Below are 12,066 nucleotides of genomic sequence, written 5' to 3'. Positions count from 1 at the left end.
TAGATTTTCCCCACATGACCTCAAGTTTGATTTTTATGAATGAAAGCCTTTTGCACTGCTGCAATGATGCATCAGTTGTTACATTAATTGGGGATAAAATGTCCTTTTAATGAAAATGGTCTGGAAATAAAAGGCAGCATGGGGAAGCAGGAGTTGTCACACTCTTGGACAGAAGGTGGAAGCAGCTAAAGGTCCTGGACTGTTCACAGGCCTTCTCCCTGTGCTTCATATTTTCACTCTTAAATATGAACAGTGAAACAAAACAGCTCCTCACTTAGGTTTTGTTATTTATTTTTGATTATAAAATAAATTATAACTAGAATAATGTAATTGTATCAAAATCTAAATAATCCAATCTTAACTAATTTTAATAAACACCAATTTATAAAATAATTTTGTATTTGAGGTTGCTTATGATTTTTTATTGTTTTATGGATGAGTCCATTTGTGTTTCAATACACACCTTTAAAATTAATGTAGCATTATAATGTTTTAATATCTGTGTGTATGATCTGCTCATTTACTTTTCCCTGAAATATGGGTTCATTCATTCTTTATTCTAGAATATAAAAAAAAGACAAACAAAAAAAAAAATCCTTTATCATTCCTCTGTCAAGTTCCAAAAGAATCCTCTTAGAATTTGTATTGAGATTGCTTCAACATTATGAAAATTGATAGGATGAATAGTTCTCCTACTCAAGATCATGATATCATTTACTGACGAGTAAAACTTGTCCCTCAGTAAAGTAATATAATTTGACTTTTTAGGTCCTTCACATCTATATTAGACTTATTTCTAGCAGATACAAGAAATAATAAAATAAAATTTTTAAACATTATTTGTTTTGTGACTAGTATATCTCTTTCCTCATTATTCGACTTTATTTTACATGATGAAAATCTAGAGATTTTTGTATATTTATGTTATACAAAGTAAACATTATTCTGAACTCTCTCATTATTTTCTATGAATTTTCAGTTGCTCGCTGCAATTTTGTGAATAAAATTACCTATTATTAAGTCTTCATTTCTGTAGCTAGTGCTTTAAATATATTATCATATTTAATCCTCACAAAAAACCTTAGTAAATAATATATGGTGTGAGATACATATAACTAACTGTAAAAATATGGGAAAGAGGAGAGACCACTGTGAAAACGGTAAGAGCTATTTGAATATGAACTGTTAAAATTATTCCTCAATTATATCATCCATCTCCAAGCCTTGAACGCTCATTGCTTTGCTCCTGGACCTTTTTTTCCATCCACTAACTAGTTATTCCTTGCCAAAAATTCACATCAACATATTCAAAAGCAAGCTCGTCATCTTTCTTCATGACCATTAAGTAACCTATTTTTCTTCTATGAATTCCTGTAACATTGTGTTTTATCAATTAAATGGTGTTTAGTGCATTCTACTTCCCTCATCTCCCTGCAGGATTATATAACCCTGGAAAGTAGATGCTAATTATTTATAAATCTTTGTAGGCTTTCATTGTTCATAAGATGAATAAATTCCAACCTCTCACAGGTCCTCTGACCCGGGGGGAAGTGGGGGCTGTCATCCTGGGGTGCTGATGACATGTGTGCAACCTTCTCACTCACACTGATGCTTCACATATGGCTCAGCACAGTGAACAATCCTCCTTGCTTCTTCCCTCACCAGGACACACCTCCAGAAACAGCCAGTGTAGAATGTAGGACTTTCACAGAACTAATACAGGCTCTCCCCAGAGGGGCTGTTCTAATGAAGACCAGGGTCCTATGTGGGATCATAGGGCAATGGACTTTATCACGGATTTAAAACAAAGAAATTGATGGCAGCTTTTCACGCAGGCACAACATAGAGGCAACGTACTTCTAGGCTGCCCATAACATGTGCCCCTTTAATAATAAAGATGATCGCCAAATTATGAACTGTCCCTAAAATAGCCTGTGAGGTATCTCATCTACCTGGAAGGGATTGGGCACTCTTAAATACAGTTGTTTCTTTTTTTTTGGCCTGAGATGGAGTTTCGCTGTTGTTGCCCAGGCTGGAGTGCAATGGCACAATCTCGGCTCACTGCAACCTCCGCCTCCTGAGTTTAAGCAATTCTCCTGCCACAGCCTCCCGAGTAGCTGGGATTACAGGCATGCACCACCACGCCTGGCTAATTTTTTATATTTTTAGTAGAGATGGGGTTTCTCCATGTTCGAACTCATGACCTCAGGTGATCCACCCACCTCGGCCTCCCAAAGTTCTGGGATTAGAGGCGTGAGCCACCACGGCCACAGTTGTTTCTTTAAAGACAAGTGATAACGGCTTAGCCAATATATTACAGAAATGCATTAGGTAGTTTATCTTACTATTAAAACCTCCAAAAGAGAAAAATCAATGTAAATTATTGTAGTGGCCCTTCATCCCCAATACATTTTTTTTTTTGTAAGCACCAGTGCCCACCCCTCTGTGTACCTCACCAGGATGCTTACGTCAAACTCATTAAGAGCCGCAGCCAGCTCGCCGATGCCCGTGTGGCCTTTGGCTTCGTCAGTGGGCGAGGTAGCTTGAGCAGCATTGGAGATGCCGGCGATGGCCTCCTGGACTTGTTTGAACACGTAATCTCGGTTGGCTCTCGTAGCGGCGACATCTGGGTGGCGGAGAAATGCTTGAGAGGCCGTGTACAACATTGTGGCATTCTTCTTCAGAGCCCCTCGGGCAGCTGCCATCTCATCCCGACAGTGAGGATCCTTCAGCTCCTGTGTGCGTAACACATGAAAGCTGTCACATACGTGAAATTTGCATAGAAATATTTGCAACACAGCTTGGAGTCACAGACTCTTAGTAACACGCTGAACTTCAGAAACCCTTGTGCTGTTTCTAGCTGCCAGGCCTTTGCATATACCCTTTTGTTTGTTTGTTTGTTTTATAGAGACAGCTAGGTCTCTATAGTGACCTAGGTTGGAGTACAGTGGTGTTATCAAAGCTCACTGCAGCCTCCATCTCCTGGGCCCAAGTGATCCTCCCTCTTCAACCTCTTAAGTGGCTAGAACTACAGGTACATGCTTCCACACCAGGCTAGTTAAAAAAAAAAAAAAAAAAAAAAAAAAAACTGTGGAAGTGGGGGTCTGGCTATGTTGCCCAGGTGGGCCTTGAACTCCTGGCCTCAAGGGATTCTCTCACCTCTGCTTCCCAAAGTGCTGGAATGACAGCCATGAGCGACCACGCCTGGCCTACTGTCCCTTCTATGTGCAATGCCTGAGCTTTCCTCCTCTGCCCTACCCTTTCACCTGACAGGGCTCCACTGACTTGGCACGTCCTCCACCCAACTTTCTAAGCTGTGTCCCCTTTCATCTGTTCCCACAAGACACTATTCCTCTCCTATCACCAACACTTCCTACTTTACTGTATTTTTTGAGCGTATATTCCTCTTCTATAACGTACCTCTAATGACAGCAGGGAGCCCTAGTTTTCTCATTCAGCGGCTCTTTAGTCATTAGCAAAGTGGCTGGCCTATAAGAGGCATTTAATAAAATATTGCTGAAATAATATAAAAACCAAGCCACCAAGAAAGTAAGTTGATTGCATGGGCCACACAGTTAGTTATGAACAGACAGAAAACCTGAAAACGTCAGTTTTCTGAGGCCCTACTTGCCTCCATATTCAATTACTGTTACAAATGGGAAACCAAACTTCTGATTTTTGCTCAGCACATCAGTGTCCCTTAATTATCATTTTCAGAATAGGGTTCCTTCTTTGTTGTTGTTGACAGCCTCTAATGGCAGCTCATCATTAAGTTTAGAGAACAGAAAATAACAGGCCAAAGATGATTTGTTTTCCTAGTTTTGGATGACAAAATAATACCACTAGGGAGTCTCTTTATCTCCATCGTTAAAGGCTGTTGTTAAGAAAATGTTCACATGATTTTCAGAAATGTTAAAGCAGGGTTGCTCTCTGAGAGCCATGCAAGATTGCCAGCTGTGTATCTCTGGGAGAATATTCTTCCAGCTGGAAAACATCAGTAAAGGGTATCTGAACCACTGGGCTTCTCTTCCTAATTTGCTCATTTGGCATATGATAGATGAATGACCTGGTAACAAGAAATTACATCTTCTGTTTTGTTGGTCAAAATAATTCTGAGACAAACACATTATATTTGATATCTAAGATTGTTAAGAAAATTGGTAATTAATGAATAATTTACTGAACCATCTTTTTCCCCCTTTGCTTAAGCATTAAAAGATGGATGCCAGATAACACAATTTCTAAATTGGGATTATCTAATTTGAGCCCCAGAGATGAAAATGGATAAACAGGTAACAAATATTTGAATGTATTCTCTACTGGGCAATGATTTGGGCACGAGAGGTAGGTTTCTCCCAAACAATCATGAAAGCCTTTATTAATGTCAGAACATCTGGTCCAGAAATTCCATTCCTGGGTATCTATACTAAAAAAAAAATAAAACGATAAAATAGATCTAAACACACAAGTGAGAAATGCGGGTTGTGAAAATATCTCCATAAAACACTTGAAGAAACATGTTTTAATCCTAAGAAGAAAACTGGAAACAATCTAAATATTGAATTACCAAGATTGGTGGAAAAAAAACTACTGAAACATTCATATTGGAGTATGGGATAATTAAAATTAGTTTCTAAAAATTAATAACATGAATATTTATAAGATAAATTAAAAAGCAGAACACAATACGCATATTCGTATGCATAGTATGATTTTAAATGCATTAAAATGTGAAGATAAATATCTGAAAAAAAATATACCAAAATATCAGCACCATATTCTTTGTGGGTGGTAGGGTATTATGTGTTTTTCCCCTTTCTTTCTGTTCTACTGTTTTTCTAAATTTTCTTGAAAGAGTCTGAACTAACAATCAATTAAAAACAAAGTATTAATGAAGTAAAAACAAATCATGTAGGTATTTTCATATGAACATCATATATATTCTCATGGCTTTTAATGTCAGCTACATGCTGATGGCCCATGTTTCCATCTCCAGGCAACACTTCTCTTCTATTTGATGTTTAAATGTGGATATCTCAAAATCAGCACATCTCTGTTGGTTATTTTAGGTGTCAACTTGACTGGATTGAGGGGTGTCTAGAAGGCTGATGAAGCACTATTTTGAACGTGTCACTGTGAGAGTGTTTTAGGAGGTGACTGGCGTGTGAGCCAGTGAATTAAGCGGAGAAGCTTCACCCTCAATGTAGGTGGGTACCATCCAGTCGGCTGGGGGCAAAGAGAACAAAAAGGTGGAGGAAGGGTGAATTCATTCTCTCTCTCCCTTCCAGAGCAGAACGCCCTTCTCCTCCTGCCCTTGGACATCAGAACACCAGATTCCTAGGCTTCTAGACTCTGGGGCCTGCACCAGTAGCCTCCTGGGGCTCCCTATCTCTCTCTCTCACTATTCAGAGTAACTTTGCTCCTGTTTATATTACACATTGGGCTACCATACAAGATTCCCTTTGGACAAGGAATTCTGCTGATAAAACACACTTAAAAATAACCACATAAACTAAAATCACATTTATGTGCCTGTCTCACAGAGGACCAACTCTTGGTTAAGTTACTAATCCCAGCCTCACTTAAGCCTGGTACAGAATGAACATTCAATAAATGTTTGTTGAGTGGAACTTTCCTGTTGGTCAGAGACATATTAGAGAAACTACGAATGGCCCAAAATGTTTTAAAAAATTCTGGAAGCAGTCAAAAGGATGGTGAAAGGATTTTAGGAGATCCTTCCACATTCGGAAATATTTTTTCTATGGCAAAAGAATAAAAACCCACTCGATGGGAACACAATACTAAAGGTATCCAGTGAGCAAACAGAACTAGCTGAAACTGAGAAATCCCTAGACAAAAAAGAGGCTGACATGGTTTGGCTCTGTGTCCCCACCCACATCTCATCTTGAATTGTAACCCCCACATATGGAGGGAGGGACCTATAATCCCCATGTGTCGGGGAAGGGAGGTGATTAGATCATAGAGGTGGTTCCTCCATGCTGTTCTCATGATAGTGAGTGAGTTCCCACAGGGTCTGATGGTTTTATAAGGCAGTTTTCCCTGCTCTTGCTCATTCTCTCTCCTGCCACCTTGTGAAAAAGGTGCCTACTTCCCCTTCCGCCATGATTGTAAGTTTCCTGAGGCCTCCCCAGCCATGTGGAACTGCGAGTCAATAAAATCTCCTTTCTTTATAAATTACCCAGTCTCAGGGCAGTTCTTTATAACAGCATGAGAACAAACTAATACTGAGGCTGAGGAGATCCCAGTTCACACAGCATCATGAGAGTGACTCATGCTCACCTGCACTCTTCTCACCCCTTTTTCCCTTCCTCCCCTTTCCCACTCCCCTCCCCTTTTCCCCCTGTTCTCTCTTTCTCCATTCCCCCACCCCCGCCTTTCCTCTCATTTCGTTCATGTTTTCTTCTTCTCTTTCAGAAAAATTTCACCCCACATACTACATATCCTGGGAGTGCATATGTGTGGTGGTGTTCACAAGACTAGGAGACAAAAAGTGAGGGCAAAGGGTGACATCCAGAGACTGACCACAGCACTACCCCACAGTTTAATATTTTTTATTTGACATCAGAGCTGTGTTCCTGCAGTGGATAGAAGATTAAGAGTGTGGTAGGGCTAGCAGGGTGGGTCCACCAGTGAAGCAAGTAATCTGTGGCCTGCTTATAGGTGGGGGCCAGAGAGTGGTCCGGAGCCCACCATGGCATCACAACTGGCCCTTGCAGGAAGCAACCTTTGTCATCACAGGTTCTTAGGGCATTTGATAGCAAGCAGATGCAGTTGATCCATTGTTCAGGCCTACAAAGCTATAGGGTTATGTAAACTCACCCATTTTCTCCCCTAGCATTCCTAAAATCTTTCCCACCTGTTGTCTTCTTGCTGCTACATAGTTAAGTTTCACCATCTCTTTTCCAAACTCTTTAAAACGGTTTGCAAGGTCTTGCTCATTTGTAGCATTTTTGACAGCTTCCAGGGCCTCTTCTACCTGCAGTGGTGAAAAACAACATATTTATTAGTGGATAGTATTTAAATATTATTCAACATATTAGAAATGGAATTTGTACCCCAAAACTCTAAAACACTAGTACGTGTTAACATGTAAATGAAAAAATAGGAGAAGAGTTCCTCTAACAATCATGTGTAGTCAGATTAAATAGTTGTTCAAGACTTAAAAATATTTTGTATATAAAAGAGCAATTGCTGAACTCCTGGTGCATATAAAATCCTGTATTTATTATATTTTATTAAAGTATGATTTGGAAGATATCGACCTTTAAGTAGAAACACTAAGGAAAATATATTTGAGAAAAAATATTGAAGTTAAGAAAAAATTCTAGAAGCCTTCAGAAGAGAAAATGGTTTACAAACAAAAGACTGGAGAAATTCCTGAGCTGCTAAAAATTTAGGACGGCATGAATCTGCAACCAATGTTGACAACATCTCTAGCACTGGGACTAAAGGGATTATAATTTTAAGCTGAGTTTATACCTCTCCATCCAATGGAAAGAGGAAATATTGATTCCTTGAAAGCAAGTGAATTTGAAGTTTTGTTGCTATTTGAAGGTGGTATCAATTGGAGTGGAATGGAGGTGGAGAGGATGATGGCAAGCACACCGCCCCATCAATGTGCCATGCTTCCAAATCCTTGCAAACTGTCTCAGTGAACTTTTCCATAGTAGCATTGCACCTGAATTGTGAATTTCATCAAAATTCCTTCATAGATAATTTAAGTTTTGAGAAGTATTATTCTCCCCTCCACAATGATCTTAACTTCAATATGGTGTGAAAATTTCCATAATTGGTAAACCTTTAAGTTATACCATCTGTGGACACCATTAAACTAAAATTAAGATATTGTGGTGAAGGAGTCCGCTAAGTCCCTGTCAGTCAGGTAGGGTCTTTATAGAAATAATTTCATCAATGGAAATAGCCAAGAACACAGTCCTGAGTGAACAAAGCACAAGACAGACGTGTTTTTGGAAAATCAACTGCTCTTAAACGTGAAGGGAGTCTGACAGAGGCCCCTCACTACTTCCATTTCCTGAGAGAGGAATGGAGCGAGAAGGCAGCTTTGAAAGAAAGAGTAATGAGAAATGCAAGAAATACTTGGGCAGAACTCAGATCAGCTCTTGTGATTTTGGGCAAATTAAAGGGCATTATATAGACAGTGCATTGTTTGACAATTCGGAAACACAAATGACAACTACAATGGCTGAAAATAACCATAGATTATATTAACTCAGATCTGAACTTAATTGAGGCTTGACGCAATCACAAAGGTGGCTAATTTCACTTCCCTATCAAGTGCACTGAGCAAAGGAAGAGAATATGTATCTAAACCAGTAATAATGAATATCATCAAGCCTTTTGTCCCAGAAATATGTAATACCATTCAATTTACCAAATAGGCTAACTCATCTTAGTAAGGAAAGAGTAGTAGCAAGCAAAGGAAGTTATTTGGAATGATATTGGTGGCAGGGGTTGGGGGGAGGTTAATCTAGATGCCACATAACGTTTATGTCCTGGATTGGGAAATTTAAGTTTCCATTCCCATCTTCTATGGAAAGCATGCATCTTCTTTTTTTTCCTAATTATAAAAATATGAAACGATGATGTAAATCCTCAATGTTAGTCATTCCCAATTCCTATCTAGGCTCTAATAGTGCTCATGTGAAAAAGGAAGTACGGTTGCAAAAGGAACTGTCATGTGTTAGGTTTTTTAGGCACTCAAGTCAAATTACATTTTATGGTACGGAAAGGCACTTTTAAAACATTTTTGTATTTTAAAGAGAATCTCGTATCTCAAATCTTTAAAACACCAAAATCAATGGTGGTGTACATTCTAATAGATTTATAATCATCTTAACTTGGCTATCAACAGCATCATTGAAAGGACAGTTCTTGGCAGCTAATTTGTTCCTGCTGCTTATTTGAGATGTAAATCTCTTCTTGGGACATAAAAACTGGTTCCAGGGAAAAGCAAAATAATTATCTCAGAGGGAGCTAAATTCTAGATTTGTTTTCTAATATATATAAAACAGGCTTCTCATTGGCTGTTCATCAGACCAATTTGGAATATTTATTTTACGGTGTTACACATAACTTATTTTCCCAGTGGTTTTCTCTGAAGAATCTAGATGCCAGTTTTAATTTGTTCTTTTAATTCAGTAAAATATTTTTTCCAAAGAAACACCAAGAATGGGGTCTTTCCGTGTAAAGGTAAACTTAGTTATATGCAGAGTTTGAATCCAGAAGGAGCTAAGAAGTCTAAAAGTTCTCATAAAGAATCACAGGGCAGAATCTGTCCAAGGTCTCACAGAAATAAAGGAAATGGAACCAAAGTCTGGATTTTGGGCACACACTGCTAGTAGATAGATGAGAGATGGAGATGGATGGATGGATGGATGGACGGATAGGATAGATAGATAGACAGATTAGATAGATGATTGATAGATGATTGATAGATGATAGATAGATTAGATAGATAGATAGATCGATAGAAAGAATATTGAAAGGATATAGAAAAAGAAGAAAAAATAAGTTTAGTGAACAGATACTATTGGCAATTCAAAATTAATATAAAAATTAAGTCTTTATTTTTGAACAGTCAAAGATTTTGAATAGTCAAGGATCTTTTGTTTTTTCTGGGCAGCTAGAGAAAGGAAATTGACTCCTATGGGCCAAACAAATACCTTGCTGTCAAACATTTACTGTTCATAGAGGAGTTCAGGACTCCAGTTGAACAAAGAGCAGAAGATACAGAAGAAGAGCCTGGGACACTTTAACCAACATACACCTGTCTGGGCCCCACCATGAAGAATGCTAAGTACAACTGTGTGAGAAGGGCTATGAGGTCAGATTGGTCTGGATTTGAACCCTGACGATGTCATTGGCAAGCTCTGTGATCCAGGGCAAGCTACTTAACCTCTCCAATCCTCACATCTTCATTAATAAAATGAGGATAATAATGTCTACACACTATGCACAGATTTTGTGGGAATTAAAGGAAATCAGAAATGCAAAATATCAAATCATACATATTAGCAAAATCATACATTTGCTTAGCAAAATGTATGGCAAGAATTAGGGGCTCATTAAATAGAGACACCAACTTGCTGCATGGGGGAAAATGCCTTAATAATTTTGAAGATAAAGGTTTTTATCTTACTCTTGGAAAGTCTGCAGATGACAGGGGCTCTGGCAGAACTAGAAAGGAAGCTGCAGAGAGAATACAGGCAGTGGGCTGCCTAGTGATGGCTCTAAGAAGGACACTGGTGTCAATGGCTCAGCCCTTTGATAAGGGGGAGGTTTGGAAGACGCTTATGTCCTGGATTGGGAAATGATTTCTAATGAGCTGACATAAAGGGATCCCTCAGAGGCAGCTGTCATACCCTTTCCCATTAAAAATGCCCTCATGATCTTGGACATTACAGCCAGCCACTCTTCTCCCACTGACCAGGCTGGGCTGATAAACGCCAAAGCCAGAACTCTTTGCTGAACCACGTATTTTTGTCCTTAATATTTATAACCAGTGCATAGATAAAGCTGAAAAGACTGACGCTTCTAGAGAAGACACTAAAATTTATTCCCAATTTAGTGGGTTAAGAAATTATTTTCAGAACTTGTCACTTATAACTCTTAAAATCTTGGCCTTTTCACAGGCCTGTTCAAAATAGCCTGTACCACCATTCCTAAAGCAAGCCTGTCTGCTCCTATTATTTAGTCTAGAACTGTGTCATATTGTTTGAGATAGTCATTAAATCAGTGTCTAATTTTCCTGGTTGAAACTGTACTTATTTACTTCAATATAAAAAAGCAGGCTGGGTATGGTGGCTCACGCCTGTAATCCCAGCACTTTGGGAGGCCAAGGTGGGCAGATCACGAGGTCAGGCTATCGAGACCATCCTGGCTAACATGGTGAAACCCCATCTCTACTAAAAATACAAAAAATTAGCCAGGCGTGGTGGTGGGTGCCTGTAGTCCCAGCTACTTAGGAGGCTGAGGCGCCAGAATGGCATGAACCCGGGAGGCTGAGCTTGCAGTGAGCCGAGATCACGCCACTGCACTCCAGCCTTGGCGACAGTGCAAGACTCCATCTCAAAATAAATAAATAAACAAACAAATAAATAAATAAATAAATAAATCAGTCCTATAATTCATTTATTCATTAAATACTTATGCAGAATCTACTATGAAGTCGGCATCTGGGGATGAGATAGTGTGGAACTGAGGAGTCTGGATACATCCCCGCCTGCACTGTGTGTTCTGGTTCCCTGTAGAAAATTGCTGGCCATACCATTACTAGAAATCGTTGTTGTTATGATTATCATTTCTGTTGGGACAGACTGACCCCATTACAGGGTTTTACTATTGATGCCTAAGTTGAGTGGATTTTAAGTGACACTGACAAAACTATTTAACGGATCATATGTAAATCTCTTGTTAGAGTCTACTTTTACAGTGGAATTTAAAAATATCTATCTTGGAAATAGGAGTTGGCCAAATGCATGAAAGAATTAATGCATGTAAGACCCGCCTTCTAACTATTGTACTTATTTAATCAGATACTCTGGTATGGCTACTGGTGTCTCAGCATTATCATACTTTATATTTCTGCCCCATAAAGATAAGTTGGTCTTCTTGATTAAATTGTGTCTTTCCTTGTCAACAAGGGAAGAAAAAAATGATTTCATCAGAAGCAAACAACGATTACATGCTAGTGTCATTGACGCTTAAAGTACCATGTTATACAAAGCACAACAATTTAGTTTATTATATATTTCCAAAGTTATTTTCAGTTTGTGCAAAAAAAAAATGACACCAGTGTCATCAAGTTCTTATGATATACAAGACAGTGTTCTAAATGGCTTACATCTATCTTATTTAGTCCCAAAAAAACAGCTCTTTGAATTTGATACTTTTCTTATTCCCATATGCTTATCCAACAGAGACTGAAATCAGAGCAGAGGAGTTGTATAACCTGTCAGAAGTCTCACAGCAAGTAAGTGTCGGAGCCTGGATTTGAGCCCAGGTAGTTTGCTCCAGAGTCCATAC

The 12,066-nt window shown here is 38.8% G+C and overlaps 1 protein-coding gene across 11 annotated transcripts in view; it reads right to left on the bottom strand.

Moving 5' to 3' along the window:
• The window catches only part of CTNNA2 (catenin alpha 2), a 1,423,217-nt gene that overhangs the window by 771,017 nt on the left and 640,134 nt on the right, over window positions 1-12,066 (bottom strand). For all 11 annotated transcript variants that reach the window (XR_010115398.1, XM_063616606.1, XM_063616605.1 and 8 more), the window contains 2 exons: window positions 6,878-6,997; window positions 2,469-2,735 (listed from right to left, as the gene is read on the bottom strand). Coding sequence is in view for 10 of the 11 variants with exons in the window: in XM_063616606.1 (XP_063472676.1) it covers window positions 2,469-2,735; window positions 6,878-6,997 (387 nt within the window). In the remaining variant the exon portion in view is untranslated. The remainder of the gene's footprint in view (window positions 1-2,468; window positions 2,736-6,877; window positions 6,998-12,066) is intronic.

This window comes from Symphalangus syndactylus, chromosome 14 (genome assembly GCF_028878055.3).
Source record: "Symphalangus syndactylus isolate Jambi chromosome 14, NHGRI_mSymSyn1-v2.1_pri, whole genome shotgun sequence".
NCBI classification, from domain to species: domain Eukaryota; kingdom Metazoa; phylum Chordata; class Mammalia; order Primates; family Hylobatidae; genus Symphalangus; species Symphalangus syndactylus.
This window is presented reverse-complemented; position numbering and strand designations above follow the sequence as displayed.